This window comes from Acanthaster planci, linkage group LG06, assembly GCF_054643075.1.
Source record: "Acanthaster planci isolate LZ-2023a linkage group LG06, COTS_SCS, whole genome shotgun sequence".
In the NCBI taxonomy this organism is placed as follows: Eukaryota; Metazoa; Echinodermata; class Asteroidea; order Valvatida; family Acanthasteridae; genus Acanthaster; species Acanthaster planci.
Genome location: NC_141782.1, coordinates 851,265 through 870,657, shown reverse-complemented (window position 1 = coordinate 870,657; position 19,393 = coordinate 851,265). Strand labels below are relative to the sequence as shown.

At 42.6% G+C, this 19,393-nt stretch overlaps 2 protein-coding genes across 4 annotated transcripts; both read right to left on the bottom strand.

Annotated features, from left to right (window-relative positions):
- Nucleotides 1–542: 542 nt before the first annotated feature.
- On the bottom strand, nt 543–8,617 carry LOC110974857 (cytochrome P450 3A24-like). 2 transcript variants are annotated; one of them, XM_087137561.1, is made up of 13 exons: nt 8,344–8,617; nt 7,230–7,323; nt 6,672–6,724; nt 6,305–6,401; nt 6,009–6,134; nt 5,785–5,873; nt 5,202–5,353; nt 4,495–4,634; nt 4,209–4,317; nt 3,670–3,886; nt 3,051–3,188; nt 2,590–2,752; nt 543–2,382 (listed from the first exon to the last, which is right to left on the bottom strand). In XM_087137561.1, the coding sequence occupies exons 1-13, from the start codon at nt 8,412–8,414 to the stop codon at nt 2,308–2,310; spliced, it is 1,524 nt and encodes a 507-aa protein (XP_086993687.1). In that variant the 5' UTR covers nt 8,415–8,617; the 3' UTR covers nt 543–2,307. The 2 variants fall into 2 exon arrangements, with proteins under 2 accessions (XP_086993687.1, XP_022082458.2); XM_022226766.2 differs by having other exon boundaries at nt 3,670–3,890; nt 4,174–4,317; nt 8,344–8,615.
- Nucleotides 8,618–9,890: 1,273 nt separating this feature from the next.
- On the bottom strand, nt 9,891–19,374 carry LOC147798719 (cytochrome P450 3A6-like). 2 transcript variants are annotated; one of them, XM_087137563.1, is made up of 13 exons: nt 19,039–19,372; nt 18,751–18,844; nt 17,127–17,179; nt 16,574–16,670; nt 14,954–15,079; nt 14,438–14,526; nt 13,970–14,121; nt 13,320–13,459; nt 12,866–13,009; nt 12,294–12,514; nt 11,893–12,030; nt 11,372–11,534; nt 9,891–11,232 (listed from the first exon to the last, which is right to left on the bottom strand). In XM_087137563.1, exons 1-13 carry the CDS (start codon nt 19,107–19,109, stop codon nt 11,158–11,160), a joined length of 1,563 nt encoding a protein of 520 aa, XP_086993689.1. In that variant the 5' UTR covers nt 19,110–19,372; the 3' UTR covers nt 9,891–11,157. The 2 variants fall into 2 exon arrangements, with proteins under 2 accessions (XP_086993689.1, XP_086993690.1); XM_087137564.1 differs by lacking the exon at nt 14,954–15,079 and having other exon boundaries at nt 19,039–19,374.
- Between the last annotated feature and the right edge of the window lie 19 nt (nt 19,375–19,393).

Sequence of the window (19,393 nt, the reverse complement as noted above, 5' to 3'; positions counted from 1 at the left end):
GTTGCGATAGTTACGGACCTTTTTATAGGGTAAACTAAATTGGTACACAATATCTTGAACATCAAGTAGGTTTAAGCTAAAATAAATTCAATGTACGCTTAGGAGGTGTATAGGTTTCCTATGTAACTTCGGGCGACGAGAGGTAACATCAAGCAATATACCGCTAATCGTCGTGATGTACTATTTTCATGGAGCCGGTTGGGCATTCCAAAAGCACATGCCGAAAATGAGGCGTGTCCAGGGTCATTTGGACGCGCGTGAGAGGTCTGCCCTATCACCAAAGCCCTATCCTCCCCACAGACATACAAACGCAAAGACCGCCAGTCTTGCGCGTACACTGTATGGGCAAACAATGAGCGGAACGGTGAATGACAGCGCGTTCAGTGCGCATTACGTGCAGCGCACCTGTGTTTTTTTTGACATGTGCTACCAAATTACAGTCACTTTTTTTGCTCTTCGGTACTGCTATCTCTTCTTTTCAACTGTTGCAACCGCATTGTTTTGCATCTCCATGGGCCAGATTAAAAGAATCAGGAAATGAATTTTTCTAAGAATCACTTTCTTTATATATCTATACTCTTCTTCAATGTATGAAGACTGTTTGACATCTTTTTTGAGTTAACGGTGCACTTTTTGAAACATTAGAAATTGACCAAGCATTTCTGGACAAGTGAGGGCGTTTTTGATTTGATGTAAATCCTGGAAAACATGGTTCAGGTTGCATGTTTTAATGTTCAAATTGTGAATCCAAAATTGCTATCTGGGAACATTGCTGTGAAAAAGGATTTTGCTGGATTATTGCCATATACTAACACAGCAATAAATTGCCAAAGAAAATGAAATCTTCCATAGCAGTGGTTAAAAAAATCTAGAAATATTCTGTGCACAAATCAGTGCAGCATTGAGATTAAGCGCCTTGGACGACACCGTAGTTCTACTCATGAATATGCAAATATGCATTAGCATAACAAACAACAGAACATCAAAATATGGGTTAAAATTGCAAACCAAACATTTAAAATAAGGTTAATAGAAACCCGAAGTGTGACGTCACTGTGAACCAGAAAGTGCAGTGCAAACGAATGGACTACTCGCGCGTGTTGGTTCACGCGCTGGTTCTCGCGCTTATATCTTTTACACACTAATTGTGCGCGTGACGTATTCACTTCGGCACTCTAGCGGTCGAGTTCGGGCGGTCTGTTCTTGACGGGAACACGACTCAAGAACATTGTTCTCGGAACAGGATCACACACCACCTCCTCGTCAGGGTTTTACAGGAACACACGGAAAAACTCGTGAGATTTTGATTTTTGAACAGCTGCAAAAAGTGGAGAGATGGCTTCCAAAGCCATAGACAATGCAGACAATGGGAAGTTTTGCAACAATACCATTAATTATTTTCCCAAACACAGAAATGAATGTTCCTGTTTATCAACCCATCCAAGCCTTAACTCTCGAGTAACGTACATGGACGCCGCCATGTTGCATTTTGTTTGTTTTTCCCCGGCGTTCGAGCAGCCGACCCACTAACAACAAATCGAATGTTCGTGAACATACGGGAACAAGCCGCCTGAACTCAGCCTATGGTTCCAAACAACACGCCCTCTGTTGTTGCGCTTGGACTGGATACGCCGACTCGCGCTCGTGCTTTGTTCCCGAATGACCTTGCTTGTTTGAAATATCGAACTGGTGGCTTTTTATAAACAGAAAATAATCTATCATTATCACCTTGAAATTAAGAAAAACTTATGCAGACATTATGCAAAGCTGACATCTTAGAGTAGGCCTATATTAAAGGAAAATATTTCAGACAATGCTCTAACCTTTTACTGTAAAATAAATCATCCCTTTATAAACAATTCATTAACTACAACTTGTCACGTATATTAGACCTTTAAATCTAACATTCTCTTTTCCTCACTGGATTATAATGTTTTGTTTTGGTACAGACAATTTCAGTTAACAAGTTGGCAAAATTAATATTTTTCATACCAAATTTCCTGAGGCATGTATTTTATGTATTTCATATAATATGGTATTGATAGATAAGGGGGCATCCATCCATGCAACCAGGAGCATGAACAAAGTGAAAAAATCCTCAAATCTGGAACTAAACGCACACACACTACCGCGCAAGATGACAAACATGCAAATATATCTAGATTAGTTAAAGTGCCTTGTGACTTGTCTGGTACATCAAATATTGCTCCGCTGTGCGTGATTGTGGAGGGCAGTAATATTGTACTGTACATTAGGCTAGCGCAGAAGCTTGGAGATCCACATGTCATATTGGTGTTGATGAGTGACCTACTTCCGTGGGACAATATCCAACATCAACTTGTTCGGCGCAATAAGTCCAGTCTTACTGAGACGAATTGGAATCTAAAAAAGAAGCAAGAAGCATTCACGAAAATAAACGCAATGATGTTAGTTCTTATTATTATTGTAGTAAAAGTTTACCTATCGGCCGTTTGTACATTGTGCATGTTCATGTGTATCATGGATTAATGGACTGTTTTTGACTGAGGTATTACGCAAACTAGAAATAATTATTATAGGTGAACGGCAGATGTATTAAATTTGTGTTACCTCGGTCTCCGAGCTGACATCAAAGCGATACTGTTGCATCACACGTACAAGCGCCATCTTGCCTTCCATCAAGGCAAAGCGCATACCAAAACAGATCCGTGGTCCAAAGCCAAATGGTAGATAGGTGAACGGTTTGATGGACACCTTGTTCTCAGGGCTGAATCTGGATATACCGGTTTGAACAAAAATGCGAACAATGTTTGTATGCGATATACTTGAATATGTATTCGACGTTTTATATAGATTCAACTTTGCGACAAGAGATATTTCAAACTGTCGCGGTCACATCTGGAAAGTGTCATACAAGATATTCCCTATTTTCTCTTTTTTCCATTTGCTTGTGACTTTTTTGTGAGTATTTTAAAGAATTGTCACTCAACTTTCTGCTTATGTCAGCGACGAAACTGAAATCCCAAACCTTGCATCAGTTTATGTGTAGATCTTTTTAGCTCATAAATTACCTTTCAGGATCAAATTTGTTTGGATTCGTCCAGAATTCCTCATTGTGATGAAGGTTCCAGATGCCTACGAACACGGTGACACCCTTTTCAATGACAAGGCCATCGACGTTTAGTGTTTGGTTGCATCGTCTGTCAGTACTACGAGAGGAAATCATTCAACAAAACACCAGATCAAAATACAACGAAATGCGGAGAATGTTGTAATTCTCCGGTGGAACAATTACACTGCTAGAAATCCGCTCCAAGCAGAACAAAAGAGGGCGTGTTTTTGGTACTCACCACCCACAGGCATAAATAACCACAGAACGCATCTGTGCTTACCACTCGCCATGACGCGCGCAAGTATATGCACGTTTGACGCGAAGCACGCTGAGGACGCGTAACTAATTTATTCCTGCATATTTGAAGAAAACATGTGGATACAAGCGGGTTCTTGCAGAACGCGTGCACGAACCCGCTTGTAACCACATGTCTTTCTTTCGCCGATTGGGGGTGCACTTCAGCTCGGGGATGATTACGACAAGTATAGCGATGTATAAATCGGACGGTGTCCTAATATTGACCATGATCAATTTCCATTGCATAAAAGTCGAGCGGAATTTAACCTTCGTCTCCTTACAAAGAAAGTGGAGGGTACATGCGCAATGACTCGTTGATGACCATGTCCAGATACTCCATCTTGGCGATGACGTCATAGCCAAGGTTGTCTTTCGTGTGAGCGAGGTTGTCAATCTCAGCGTGTAGCTTTTCCTGCACGTCTTGGTTGGTGGCCAGCAGGTAAGCGGTGAAAGTCAGCAGCGAGTTGGTTGTCTCGTACCCAGCCAGGAAAAATTGCACTGCCTGACAATGAACCCGTTGACACACAACCGTTTACCATCCATACCTAGTGTAGACATTCACTTATTTTTGTGCAGTTTAGAAAGCAATGATCATTTTCCTTGAACTGGAAACACGATTTCCAGCTGACTTTTGTAGTTTCCTTGACTCAACTGTGCCGTCAAATCGACACACAATCCAAGAAAAACAAAATACCAGGGAAATTCAATGAAAATAACCTCAGGTTTATAGGGGGTGATTTGACCGAATTGATTATTTGCGACAATACCCAATGTCGGATGAATACCTGAGCCATAACATCCCTTGTTGACAGCGGCTTACGTTGGGTCACGCGCCCTGTCCGTAGGCCGTCCTCTGCCATGGGCGTGTCTTCTGGATCCGTGTCAGGGTCATTGTGGGCGTTTAGCATCAGCTGAAGCAGATCGATGTGCTGTTAAGGTAGGAGGAAGATGAACATTTATGGATGCTATACCAAAACTTTTCGTCTCAATTTTCGTGTGTTTCTTCTTTTTTACCTAATGAAATGTTCATGGAAATGTTCAAGAAAGGTGAATTAAAAATGCTCGAAATTTTGACCCAACGTTTAGATTATCTGTCGTTTACTTACTTTTGAGGTCGTGGCGCCCTCTTCTTTACGCATCTTGAATGCAGCCTCTGTCACGCCCAGAAAAAACTTGACGCTCTTCGGGTCGAAAACGAGGCCGATTCCAAAGTGAGCGAACCAGGGGGCCAAGAATGGGAAAAGTGCTGCCAAACAATGAGACCCGATTTAGATCAAGACGACCAATGCTCACACTGACAATCTGTAAATTCCCGGTATTACGCCTACTAAGCAGCATATTCATGCCTTTCGTTTGAATGAAATACGGCGATGTTACTTTATATCCATTAGCTCGAACATGAAGTATTTCCGTTTTTGACAAAGTTACGAATACGGGCGATTCACAATAGTGCGCCTCCAAGAGTTTGCAACTCATTGACTAATCACAGTACACGAGATCTGTCAACCATTTCCAAATGCGCATTGGGTCGACTGTGCTTGGTCAACGCGTTTCAAACTCTTGGAGGCGCACTATTGTAAATATCCTGTATTTAGACGACTATGACGACAAGTATGATTTACTGAAACATTTTCCATAAATATCGAATACATATCGGATCATCCGAGGACTAGTTAGGCTAGTGTAGCACCCAAAAACAAAGGTTAAAAGATTAAATCCCTAACTATTGTCGTTGGTGCTTGTCTAAACGTTCATGTTGCTTTGTTGAGATGCGCTGTCTATTATATTTCGATTGTTTAGGGTATATACTCACAGGCAAGTAGGGCCCAGGTACTGTTGAAACCCCTCCCACTTAAGAGGATCTTCGCATTCTGGACAAAGGGATCGTCCTTGTTTTTCTGGGAATCCACGTTCAGGCCGAAGGCACAACTCGCAATAACGTCCATGGTGAAACCCCCGAAGACCCTAAATAAAGTATAAAATGAGCATTTTGGGAGTTTTTTTTTACACAGAGTACGCACTGCTGGTGTTTTGAACGACGAGTTTGGTCAGACACAAGCGCCGTCTCATTTTCATAGGAATAAGATGAACTCTACATGCGAACAAACGTCTCGTTTATCGTCGTGCAGTAAGGAACGAGTCGAATTTTCACCAAAATATTAGCCCCGATTTTTTGTCGATTGTCTGTGTTCAATATTAGAGGGGTGGGGCTGGATTTGAGGACACAATCACTGCAGGCGGACATCCACGTTTTAAGAAGCTCTAATATTAAAAAGGAAACAATCTGGTTTCCTTGTTTAAGAGTACAAGAAATATTGTCATGTAATTCTGCATCTTCACTGATGCTTTCTTCCATGGACACGCCCACAAAGGGGATAACACGTGGTCTGACTCACTCTCTGCAGTCGACGGCCTTGTCTCCCCTTCGTGCCTCGTCGATACTTTTCAGGAGAGTGTCGGAACACCCATTAATTAGCGGAGTCATCTGTGAGAAGATGAAATTGGAACAAACTCATCAGGTGAAGACGATGATGACGAGTTTAACGAAAGAGGCAATTACCAATTAGAATATGGCATCATGTTGAATGTTGCAAAACAAAAAGCGGTGATTATACTCAACGTATTTCATCTTAGCTGCCGTAAACGAGGGCGTCAGCGTGTTGCGGATGTTCTTCCAGTCTTCGTTTTCCAAGAAGAACAAGCCTCTACCGACTGGTGAAGGATCCATCTTAATCAGGGGATTCGACTGCAGAGCAAAAGATTGCAAAGACTCGTGCAATCTGAGGATTCTTCATTTGGTAACTAACAGGACTGCACCCACGTTGTCTTTAAAGCAGGATTGTTAAAGCAGATTTTCGATGCTTTAGTTTGAGGCGCGCAATGTAACTTAATTTTAAAAGTCAAAGGACACCCTACCGTATGGTTGTAGAAGTTGGAGAAATTCTTCACCATAATATGCTTGAGAATCTCCGGGTCATTGATGAACAAAATTGGGCGTCGGAAGTCATAGACTCTATGAAGAAGACACATTTAGACGAAGTGGATTCAGTCATCAACTCATGTTTGGTTGGCAAACTCGGGACAATAATGAAGATGATATTGCTGGGACTTTCTTCGTTGGTTTAAGTAAGAGTTGGCTCGGCCCCATGTATGGTGTTTTATTCTAATTCTCTGAGATGTGTTTGCAGCCAGAGTGCAGTTCACGTTGGCGGCGTAAAATGTTGCACACAGCCGGTCACTACGGATATGAAGTCCCTCACTGGAAAACTTCAATTATACGCACCCAAATACCTTTCCACACTCCTTGTGGTATCCTGCAAACGTCTGGCATATTCCCTGCAAGCATCAAGGAGAAAGTACACGAAGGGAATGGGGTGAAATGTTAATGTCACTGTCCTGTTGCGTTGACAAGTCACAATTTGGTTTATAAACAGCACTTCATATTTTTGTGGCATTTTGTTTAACCCAGTCAGAAACACTTTTTAATGTTGGATAGAATTCAATAAATACACAAAATAGTGTACGAAAGTACCCGTCAGAATTCGAATATGTACTACAAAATAAATATTGACGTTTCTCTCGAGTTCAACTTAATAGACAGAATTTTCACTCTTTAAAGATAATCAGAGAACTTTATGCCCATTTAAGATAAATAAACTTCAAGTCAGCGTATTTCGATTAAAGGTAAACGTTACGTTTCTACTTCAAATTTTCCAGTGACCTCATAGGTTTTATGAACCATTAACCACAGCAAAAGCCATGATAGCCACCCCCCAATTTTGACAATTACAAACCACAAGGTCACATATCACAACATGATCAAGTCCCTCTTCCGTCTTACCTTCAACCATTGCAGTCTATTGCCAAAAATAGGAACGTAGCCAGCCACCGGGATGCCTCGCCTCTGGAAGTACTGATGACACCACCGGTCATACCTGGCAAGTAATGGACGTCAAGGAGCTATTTATCAACATTGTCTCAACTCACAGTACCCTATCATTTCCAGTGGAATTAGACAGTCTCGCAAGAACCAGACGCATCTCTGGCTTGAACACCTCGGTAACGAGGCACACCGGGAATACCCATGTACTCTAGGACTGGAGAGAAGTAGGAGAGAAGTGCGCAACGCACGCACCACAATGCCGAGGGCTGGGTGTTTTGGGCAGTTGTAACCAAGGACTGCTTCGGTTGTAATTCTTCCGATTATCCATGGTAATTTTAAATGGGGAAGAATTAACCGTGACTATGTAGTACTCAGACCCGCAAAGCGGTTAACCAAAGAGAAACAACCGAACCAGTTTTTGGTTTTTACCGCCAAAACACGCCCCGGGGCTCAACTGAGCGGAATTAATCACAAGAATAAATCGCCAGGTTGATCGTCCCCATTTTGAGGCTCAGCGCAACCAGCAACCATATGCTTAACCTATACCCGACGCTATGCACAGGAGCAAGCACAGAAATTAAACACTGAAGTCTGACTACCTTACGTTAACGCCCAAAAGTAGAGGTACAGGGGAATTAATTTCCCGTGGACTTAAAATCACCTGAATTTCCTCAGTATTCCCTAAGAGTTGTCAGGCCAGATTCAGCTGAAGTATCTGGGGGAGGGGGCCAAAGGCGTAACGGGGGGGGAGGCACTCGCCCCCCTTGGCTCCCTACTTTTCAATTGGTGAGTCCTCTCCGTTGTAGCTGCAGAATATTTGCTTATGGTGCCCCCTTGAAAAAAATGCACCACCGGGTGTCCCCCCCCCGGGAAATTTACCCCTAGTTACGCCACTGAGGGGAGAAACTGGGGCAACTGCCATGTTCTCTGTGATGTGACCACCCCTAGCTAATATTCTGCCCCCCCTTAATGCCTAAAGCTGCATGGTGAAGGGGGTAACATCTGTTGCGGTTTCATCCCAGGCAACGACCATCTTCGGAGTAGAGCTCGTTATCAAAGTCTGAGTACCTACCATGCCAACATGAGAACCACGCAAGCGACGAGGACCCACGTCGTGGACAGTTCAAATCCAAAGAGCTCCATGTTCAGCCTTAGCTCACACCAAGCTGGCGATCAATCAGAAAACTAGACTCGGAAAATGTTGGGTCTCATTTTTATACCTGCGAGCTCCTGTACAGTTTTCAGATGATGTCACAGAACCGTTTAATCTTCACCAAAAGATACCTTGTCGTCGGGTGCATATTTTAAGTTGGCGTGACTGCATACAGGGTCTCCTGAACTCTTTTGTTTACCTGAAAGCCAGTGTTTGAACAAATATCGAGTGGAGCAGTTTGTTCCATTTGACAATATTATCTTATGACGAACTCTAACCGACTTAACTTTGGACATAAATACTCCACTGAATTGTTATTCATCGGGTCGATATGATTGTCGTGCACTTTGTTACTGGGTTGGGTATGATCGACGGCGAGGTGAACAGCCTTTCGTTGCTGCCTAAGTTGACGACATATCCTTGTACGAAAACCGGGTGAGACGACCTTTCACGTATGTTCATGCCCCGTAGAGACAACGTTCATCAAAAACGCGCATGCGCACTTCATTTTCAAACAGACAACGGTTTTCCGTGCGAGCAGACGACGATATTGCGCCGAATTTTTCATCGACTGACCTTGTAAAATGCCAAAGTGTAGAAGCATAAATAAATTTAGGGAAGATCTAAACAGGACACCACGAACAACACACAATTTTCCTCTCAGAACAGTAAAAAAAAATGGATTTACGGACCCTTTCTAACAACGAAAAAATGAGCGCCATGAACTACGTGCTTTGGGTTCTTTGAAGGGTTTCCTGTCAATCAGGGGGGTCACATGGCACGCATATAACAGTAGTATCACAACGTTGATAAGGCGTAAAGTGTCTCATTAATATCCATCATTCAAAGGCGTCGGTACCTTGTCATTGTCATTGATTCTGCTTTTCCGTTTCTTTGTTTATGCCAAAGAGACTTCGGACATATGCATGACCCGAACTTACCTTCATAAACCTGATCATCTATCTAAACGGGCAATTACCAAACTGATCAATAACCCACCTTATATATTTTTATGGCTTTTGAAAGAATTTGATTTAACATCTTTAAGTAGGGCTGTGATGTCAGATTTGTCTGATTACACTTCAATCAACTCTCTCCATGGCCTCAATGACGAAAAGGGGACTGGGTTCACGGGTAGGTGAGCAGCCCATCTTGAAGCTCTCATATGCAAGCCCCTTTGCTCCCGCAGCCCACTTGATACCGGAGCAACCGCCTCCAGAAAATTTGCCTCCAACTCTCCCCCCCGTAAATTAGAACCCTGCATTGACGCCACCGCTCCCTCGACAGAAATGGTTAGTGCGCCACCTAGCCAACCTGTGCATTAAAAACAAATTGGTCAGAAAGTTCTTTGAACTACAGTCACGCGGTGTGATCGTTTGCCTTGTTTACCTTGGCAGCCATATCAATGTGGGTAAGCGGTTTGATTGTGTACAATGAACTTGGCATGTGGTTAAATAGACCAAAAATAAAATCCTGCAGGGTTTATTAAATTTCCCAGGAATAAATTTTAACCCATGCCTTAAAGTCGAAGGATATTGTTTTTAATGAACTCATAAAGTCTGTTTACTGCCTAAAACATATGAATTCTGATCATGGTGTTCTACTGCAACTTGAATGCATTCTAACACATTTTGAAATGAAATAACGAACTTAAGAAAGTAATGATATAACAATTTAAACGAAAACGTCAAAAGTCTCCGTTAAAAAGAATATTTTGACGGTACGTTTTCTTCAGTAATAATGCGGTATGTTATGTCTAATTCATCTTTTAATGAATTCCTGAAATGAAACAATGTTAAATTTGTTTTGAAGCAAAGTAATTACGAAATATTCGTGACATTTATCGCAGTCAAAGACAAAACAAAAACAAAACAAAATTACACCAATCTTTACGTAAACTTGACAACAAAAGCCATAAACATGCATGTTGAAGGGCAAAATCATATTATTCATGCGATGAATGAATAACATTACTCTGCTACAAGTGACTTTAGAACAAACTGCTTTCATGTTACTAAAACTGCGTGTATTTCTTTAATGCTATGAACTGCAACCTACTTACAGGCATTACAATTGTGTTTCCGTTGGTTCTACCGGTTTTATAGTAAGGCTTCGATTCATTTATATTGATTAAGCCGATGGTGAGGGGTACGAATGCTAAGTGATTAAGTCGCAGCCTCCTACGAGTATTGTGACGGAAAAGTCAAATCTGAGCGAATATCTTAACTAAGTTTGTGTTTTTACTAATCGTCACTAATCCATAATTAATTGGGGAAAATGAAATAATAACCTACGTATGCTGATTTTATTTCTTTCTTTTCATTCCTATACCTTACACATGAAACCATGCAAATTTTCATTCGTAACTCAGGTGCATTAACCATTCAAGAGCGGCTGTCATATCTACAGCTTTTAAAGATAATGTGGTGTAAATTAAGTGTCCCTTGCTTTACAAAAGGAGAGCTTAATATCAGCTGAGTAACTTGGTAGAGGGTTCGTTTTCTTAAAACGGTAATGGAATGGACATTATGTTAGCACATGATATCCATTCCATTAACGTTTTAAAATACATAACAGCGATTTGATAGTAAACGTGGGTACTAAACTGCAGAAGCATTTAGCATTTGTACAATAATGTCTTCAATAATGGAAAGCCCATGTGAATAGCAATCTGGTGATTGAGATTTCATATTCAGGGATTGTAAATCATCTCAGGCCAGAGATATTTGAGAGCTAGTTTCTCGGGAAGACGTTCAACATCAGTTTTGCAGGAGCAAGGAGCAGGCCCTTACCCAGAGGAACTGGAATCTGGAAACGAGAGAGGGAAAACCTAACGTTTCATTTATATCAACCGCCTTGGAAATTGTTTTGACTTCTCCGAGCTGAGAATGATGACTTTACCAAAGCTGAAAATGTTGAAAACAGGATCGTTTCTTTCTCGTCTTACCTCGGTTTCCGAGCTGACATCAAAGCGATACTGTTGCATCACACGTACCAGCGCCATCTTGCCTTCCAGCAAGGCAAAGCGCATACCAAAACAGATCCGTGGTCCGAAGCCAAATGGTAGATAGGTGAATGGCTGGACTGTTGCCTTGTTCTCAGGGCTGAATCTATGATTATAAAATAATGACAATCAAGTGGGGTAGTAACTCTGTTACAAATGAATTGCAAACATGGTAGACATTAATCTCTGAAGCACACTGGAAAATATTCCTTCATTTCGTTACATTTCGATTGGGAAGAGTTTAATGCTATTAAGTCGCTGTTGCACTAAACGCAAGGTAAAAAAATCGGAAGGTATATATTCCCTTTAAAGAAAACGAGCAATCAACATGTGAACTCGTCAACAGTTTACATCAGTTATCACGAAGCTGAAGAATTTAGCTCCAAACCAGTTCCTGTCTCGAAGCAGTATCAGTCTGTCAAGGCACTTTTGAATTTTGCATTTTCCTTGTTCATTTTCTTTACCTTTCGGGATCAAATTTGGTCGGGTTTTTCCAGTATTCTTCTTCATAATGAAGACTCCAGACGGGTACGACCACAGTAACACCCTTTTCAATGACAAAGCCATCACAGCTCACAGTTTCGTTGCACAAGCGCTCAAGGCTAAGAAGAAAATCAATTAAAATTGGTGTCACAGGTGGAATTTTTTTCTGACACTAGTTGTGTTTAGACTAAAATATCTAATTTTCGCCCAAATCGAAATTAAAACTAAAATTTGCAGTGTATACCTAGGCGTCTTTAAACTAAACGTATAACCATTACGACTGTTAGAGGAAAAGCCAGACACGGGCCCTGTGGTAATGGGCGTAATCACACAAAAGATGCCTACAATAGCTTCGGCTGATTTCAAAGTTTCTCATTCTTACAAGATTACTGGAGGATACATGCGCAGTGATTCACTGATCACCATATCCAGATACTCCATCTTGGCGATGACGTCATAGCCAAGGTTGTCTCTCGTGGGAGCGAGGTTGTCAATTTCAGCGTGTAGCTTTTCCTGCACGTGTTGGTTGGTGGCCAGCAGGTAAGCGGTGAAAGTCAGAAGCGTATTGGTTGTCTCGTACCCAGCCAGGAAAAACTGAACCCCCTGAAAATTTACAAATATGCACCATGCATGACTACTGATCGTGTTGTCTATCTTAATTTGTCGGGGCATTATGATTGAAACACAAATTTGCCTGTGATATTACACGCCGTGAGATTCAAATACAATTCAGTCAGTACAAACAAACTAACGAAACCCACCACTAGAAAAATTAATTTCGTCAATCGATGGGCACTTTGCCTGCCGTACCAAGAATATCCTTTTGTATAGGGCTGCAAATATGGTCGACGGCAAAGGATTGTGGGTGAATGCAGAGGATCCATGCCGTGCCGCTTTGCTTCTTAGATATTCAACCACGTCGTCACATCGATATTCATTCTGAGCCATAATCACCTGAGCCATTATATCCTCAGTTGACAGGGGCTTGCGTTGGGCCATGCCCCCTTCCAGGCCGTTCTCTGCGATGGGCGTGTCTTCCAGATCAGTATCAGGGTCATTGTGGGCGTTCAGCATCAGCTGAAGTAGGTCGACGCGCTCCTAGAGGAGAAAGATGGGCTGTGAGATACTGTACTCGTTGACTTGGTATATTGGTTGATGATTTAAAATTTAACAAAAAGTCTGTCCTTTTTCTACTCTGTCGAATTCCGGGGCAATTTCTCCAATACTTCACAACGTTTAGAATAAGATCGGTCGAATGACGTACATTGTATTTGTTTGGTTTGTAAAATTTTCATTTTGTTGGTTTCGTTTTCCTTAAACTGAAGACAAGCCCACCATGGGAACGAAATCATTCCTAAGCTCGTTTTCAGCAGATAAAAGCCACACTGATTCCCCGTCTGTGACTTACTTTAAGGGCTGTTGCCCCTTCCTCTTTACGCAATTTACATGTAGCCTCTGTAACGTCCTGGAAAAACTTGGTAGCCTTCTTGTCGAAAGCCATCTCCGCTCCCAAAAAGCCAAACAAGCGGGCCAAAAATGGAAAAATGGCTGTGAAATAAGACAACCACTTTGATTCTCAAATGTCACTTCTCAATTTCTGTGATTTTAACAGAACAACTGAATTTATCTTAATGTTAACTGAATTCAAAGGAAAAAAATGACTGCTTCATTTTGACAGACATGAACAATACTTTTAAACATACTTGAAATAATTCGTGGCTTCATTGGAACCCTAAATCACCAGTAGGTAAAACGGAATAGGCTATAGGTCCTCGGGGTGCTAGCTCCCGGAAACGTTTTTGTCAAAAGAAAAAAGAAAGAAAGAAATAAAGAAAGAAAGAAAGAAAGAAAGAAAGAAAGAAAGAAAGAAAGAAAGAAAGAAAGAAAGAAAGAAAGAAAGAAAGAAAGAAAGAAAGAAAGAAAGAAGGAAAAAAAAGCGACTAGCACTGTACAATCAACGTTGACGTTCTGAAAAAATTTTCAATAACGGGAACGCTGTTGCGTCAAATCACAATTATGATAATGTCACAGCGGGTTTAAGGTAACCAGACTACTCACAAATGAGTATAGCAAAAGGCTTTGTGAAGCGTCCAGCGTCAAGAAGAATCTTAGCATTCTGCACAAAGGGATCATCCTTGTCCTTCTGTGAGTCCACATTCAGACCGAATGCACAACACGCAATGACATCCATAGTGAAGGCACCGAACAGCCTAAAATGGTAAACACATCTAGTTAACAGATACTATAACTTATTTCGTGGACGTCCCTCGAGAAAGGTTTGGAAGACTTCTGTCACAAGTTTGGAACACGATTGTGAAAAAGGTAGCGGGGATAACAGCGTCGGACGAAATCCAACTAAGGTCCCTTTTGCCAAACCACATTTAAGAGGATGATTAATACCCTTAGAGTTGCTCTTTAAGACGATCACAGTGATGCCCTTTTCTGAAAACCACAAGTAGAGTGATGTCTTGGATTATCTTGAGTGACTCTTCCGTAAAGTGAGCGCGAGGACTCCGTCCAACTTACGCTTTGCAGTCGACTGCCTTGCCTCCCGTTCGTGCCTCACTAATACTTGTGATTAGAGTATCACAACACTCGTTGATCACCGGTGGCATCTGTGGGAAACGAAACTATGTCATCCTTTTTGGTTTTAACTCCTTATTAAAACGTGCCTTTTTCTGATTTTAAATGTCCTATACATTCTATAATTAAGGGCGAACCGGTGTCATGACGTCACTTCAGGCACACAATTTGTAGAAAGCTTTACGTTTGTCTACTAATGAACTAAAAATGTAACTCTCGGAAAATTGTGAGCGAAATATTTGCCTTTGGCAATCTTGTACTGAAATAAAAAAGTACTAGCAACAGAAAATCGATAAAGTCAAAATTCCAAATATCCACATTCAAAGTCCGCTACCGAAGCAGCTTTAATATCACTAGTCTGCTTTCGATATACCAGGAAACTAGCATGAAACAAAAGCGGCCCAGAACTACTCCTAGAATATTTCCTCCAATGAAGAGTAAAGCGATGATTTACTTTACTTGTTTCATCTTAGCAGCAGTGAAAGACGGCGTCAGAGTGTTCCGGATGTTCTTCCAATCTCCATCTTCCAAGAAAAACATACCTCTACCGACAGGTGAACGATCATAGCGAATAATTGGCCTTGTCTGCATATAATGGGAGCACAGACTGAATCTAGTCTCAATTAAGGAAGCGTACATTTCCCTCGCCGAGTTCCCTAAAATTCCTTTGACCATGAGAGCGGGCAGAACAGTGTACAGTTACATTGCACAAAAGCCAAGTTTTGCATATTGTCATATTTTTCAAGCGCATAAAAAGAGAATGCAAAGGTGTGGTTACTTCAACGTTTAACTGATATTATAAAATCAACACTGGAAGATGCGGTGGCAAGAACAGTGGTAAAAACGCAGCAACATCAACAATGCCAGCCACACCAACAGCAAATACGGCAATAACAACACCAACATCATCAACAGCAGCAGCACCACCAGCAGCAGCATCAACAGCGGCGGCACCAGCACCAGCAGCAGCACCACAAGCAAAGGCAGCACCACCATCAGCAGCAGCACCAGCAAAGACAGCACCACCAACAGCAACAGCATGCACTACCAGCACCAGCATCAACAGCGGCGGCACCACCATCAGCACCAGCAGCAGCAGCATCAACACCAGCATCAACAGCAGCAGCAACACCATCAGCAGCAGCACCAGCAAAGGCAGCACCACCAACAGCAACAGCATGCACTACCAGCACCAGCATCAACAGCGGCGGCACCACCATCAGCACCAGCAGCAGCATCAACACCAGCATCAACAGCAACACCATCAGCAGCAGCACCAGCAAAGGCAGCACCACCAACAGCACCAGCATGCACCACCAGCACCAGCAGCAGTACCACCAGCACCAGCAGCACCACCACCAGCACCACCACCAACAGCAGCAGCATGCACCACCAGTAGCAGTACCACCAGCAGCACCAACAGCACCACCAGCACCAGCATCAACAGCGGCGGCACCACCATCAGCACCAGCAGCAGTACCAACAGCAGTGGCACCACCATTAGCAGCAGCATCAGCAAAGGCAGCACCACCAACAGCAGCAGCATGCACCACCAGTAGCAGTACCACCAGCAGCATCAACAGCGCCGGCACCACCATCAGCACCACCATCAGCAGCACCAGCAAAGGCAGCACAACCAACAGCAGCAGCATGCACCACCAGCACCAACAGCACCAGCATCAACAGCGGTGGCATCACCATCAGCACCAGCAGCAGCAACACCAGCATCAACAGCAGCGGCACCACCATCAGCAGCAGCAGCACCAGCAAAGGCAGCACCACCAAAGCAGCAGCATACACCACCAGCACCAACAGCAGTACCACCAGCAGCACCACCAGCAGCGGCACCACCATCAGCAGCAGCATCAGCAAAGGCAGCACAATCAACAGCAGCGGCACTAGCAGCATTGGCACCACCATCAGCAGCATCAGCAAAGGCAGCACAATCAACAGCAGCGGCACTAGCAGCATTGGCAGCACCATCAGCAGCAGCACCATCAGCAGCAGCACCACCGACAGAAGCAGCAGTAATAAGAGCAAATTAGCAACGACAGCAGAAAGAAATATATTAAACTCTACCCAACGGTTGTGAAAATTGGAGAAACTCTTGACCAGGATATGCTTAATTATTATTGGGTCACTGACGATCAGAACCGGGCATTGGAAGTCATACGTCCTAAACAAGAAAGAGTTACAAAAGAGAAAAGAAAGCATCAACAGAATTATTAACTTGCTTTATGAGAGATGGTGACAGATGGGATGACATAAAATGTAATCTGATATCGTACAAATTTAAGTTAATATATATATAAACTATTGTTGAGTTGTGGCTCTTAATGATATACAACAGAGCGATTTGGCTCGCTAAATCACGTGACCTACAGTGGGCATCAACCTCATATCAACGTGTGTCTTGAGTATTGTTTACAAACTATAAAGCCAATTTACGGGCATATTACCCGGCACATCAGTAGTCTGAATACGGTTCCTATCATTGGCTTTATTTTTTGGTAAATGATACTTATTAAACACTTTGCTTTTGGTGGACGCCATGTTTGTAGATATGTAGTACCCACTATAGTTCACGGGATTTAGTGGGCCCAATCCGTCTATAATGTATTCAGAAATTTACCCGACAATCTTTCCATACTTCTCTCTATATTCATCCAAAGCCTTCCATATTCCCTGTATTAGTGAGAAAAAAAAAGAAGATGAATGGATGGTACACAGATGACCCGGGGGTTAAAAGTTTCGAAAGTCATTTTAGTTCAGCCTTGTGAACTTGGAAATTGACGGCACGGAGTCTATACCGAAAGGTAGGGAGCCATTATACCGTTAGCACAAAGATTGAAAGTCTATGAAATAGAGACAAGTTCTACATTATACAAGGGCTGCACGTTAGGTGAGACGGACGGGAATGCATGGAGGTAACACGTGGCCATTTAATAGGCTGATACTGTATAGGCCTATCCGTAGAAAGACCATCATACTTTTCCTTATCTGACACTTCTAAACAGGAAAAGAAAATCACGTTAAATTTACAGAGAGTTCGTAGCACTACGATATTGGCCCGTGGCTGTCATTTTCATCCATATTCCTGTCCTCCCGATTTTGTTTGTAAGCCGCAAAAAGTGACAGTCGTCTGCACCCATGGTCTATCCGATGAATCCCCCCAAAAAAGTCACGGTTGGAGTTGTAATGACTCGAGCCATTGCCTCTACTCAAGTCTAATTCGAGTGGCATTTTTGGCGACTCAGCTCGACTCGAGTCCCGACGGATATTAATGACTGGACTCAGTCACTTGGAGAAAATGACTCAACTCGACTCGAGCCCCCATCAGAAGACTCGACTCGAGTGAAAGATAATAAGCTCGAGTCCCAGGAATAAAAGCAAATAGCGAAAATGCATTGACTTGCAGTGCCGACTTACAATGTTATAATCAAGAGTAGGATAGGTGTGAACACATATCACCCAGAGGCAAACTTAAACATGCCGAATGTCGTTCTTATTTCCTTTTATGTGTGTACTGTGTTCAAATTGACTGGACTGAGCTAAAAACGTGACTTGACTCGACTAGACGTTTTGGCATAGTGACTCGGTTCAATCCGAGTCTCTATATTACAAAGACCCAACTCAGTCACTACGTTACAGTGACTCGACTCGACTAGTGAATCGTTGCAACTCTTGACTTACGGTGGGCTCTCTCTTTGGCCGTCATGGGGTAAGTACGATTAAGGACCATGGTTAAACAGTAGCTAGTCGACGATGGTTGGGCTAGTCTAGTAAGCTACATGTATTCAAGACCAACTATCGCGGTTCAATGGTCGCATCGTTGGTTGCCACAAACAGTTTCAGTAGCACATGAACAAGACATATGCTGGAAAAACAGTATATTACTAGAACACGTTCGCACATCATCTTCACTGCACATGCGCTATTACCAATCACTATTTAACAGTCGTCCTTGATCGAACTTGCCTATTTGTGTGGGAAAATTGCAACTGCGTACACACAACATTTCCAAAAAACAGGGTCATTAGGAAACAAAGCACACGCACGAGTCTGCGTAGGACAGGCCTAGCAGGCGCGTCCGAATGACCTCAGACGTGCTTTTAGACGCATGCACTGTTGGAATACGAACTAGCTCACTTAAGTAAAAAGTACCGATGCACGTGGCAATCTTTAGGAGGTGACATCAATTAAGAGAGACCCGATGCTATCATAATTCAATAGTTTGAAGCAAAACTTCATCTTACATCACGCATGTCATGACTGCTGCCAAAGAAAGGGATGTACTTTACCACGGGGATGCCTCGTCTTTGGAAGTACTGATGACACCACCAATCATACCTGCGAAAATTTACAGATTGCATTTTAACAATGAAACTTATTTTTCCAGGGCAGCAGCAGTGCCATACATGATTCGAATTTGATATGAATACACATAAGATTAGCTTCAGAACTAACAGGAAAAAACAATATTTTGACCGATTGTTTATACTTGGCAGTGAGGTACTTTTTCTAGATCGACCAACGGTACCTACCAAGCAAATATGAGCACCGTACCGACAACCAGAAACAATGTCATCGACACTCCAAACCCGAACACCTCCATGTTTGACTATTTTACCAAGTGCAGTCCCGTTGTAGAAGCAATAATGATCAATAATGACGGCAATGGACGTGGATATTAGCTGAAGTTATAATTGGACAAGGAAGTCTAGAACATCGCACCCGTTGGATGAATCCATTCACGGTGGGGGGATGAACTAGTAATCTGTCCTTCCATTGGATGAGCTCTCAAATTGCGCGTTACCTTCCGATTCCATGGTTTCGTGTAGCTCTATGTGCAGTTGGCGTGGTATGAACTGAAGTAACGTCACATTTACGAACCGTATA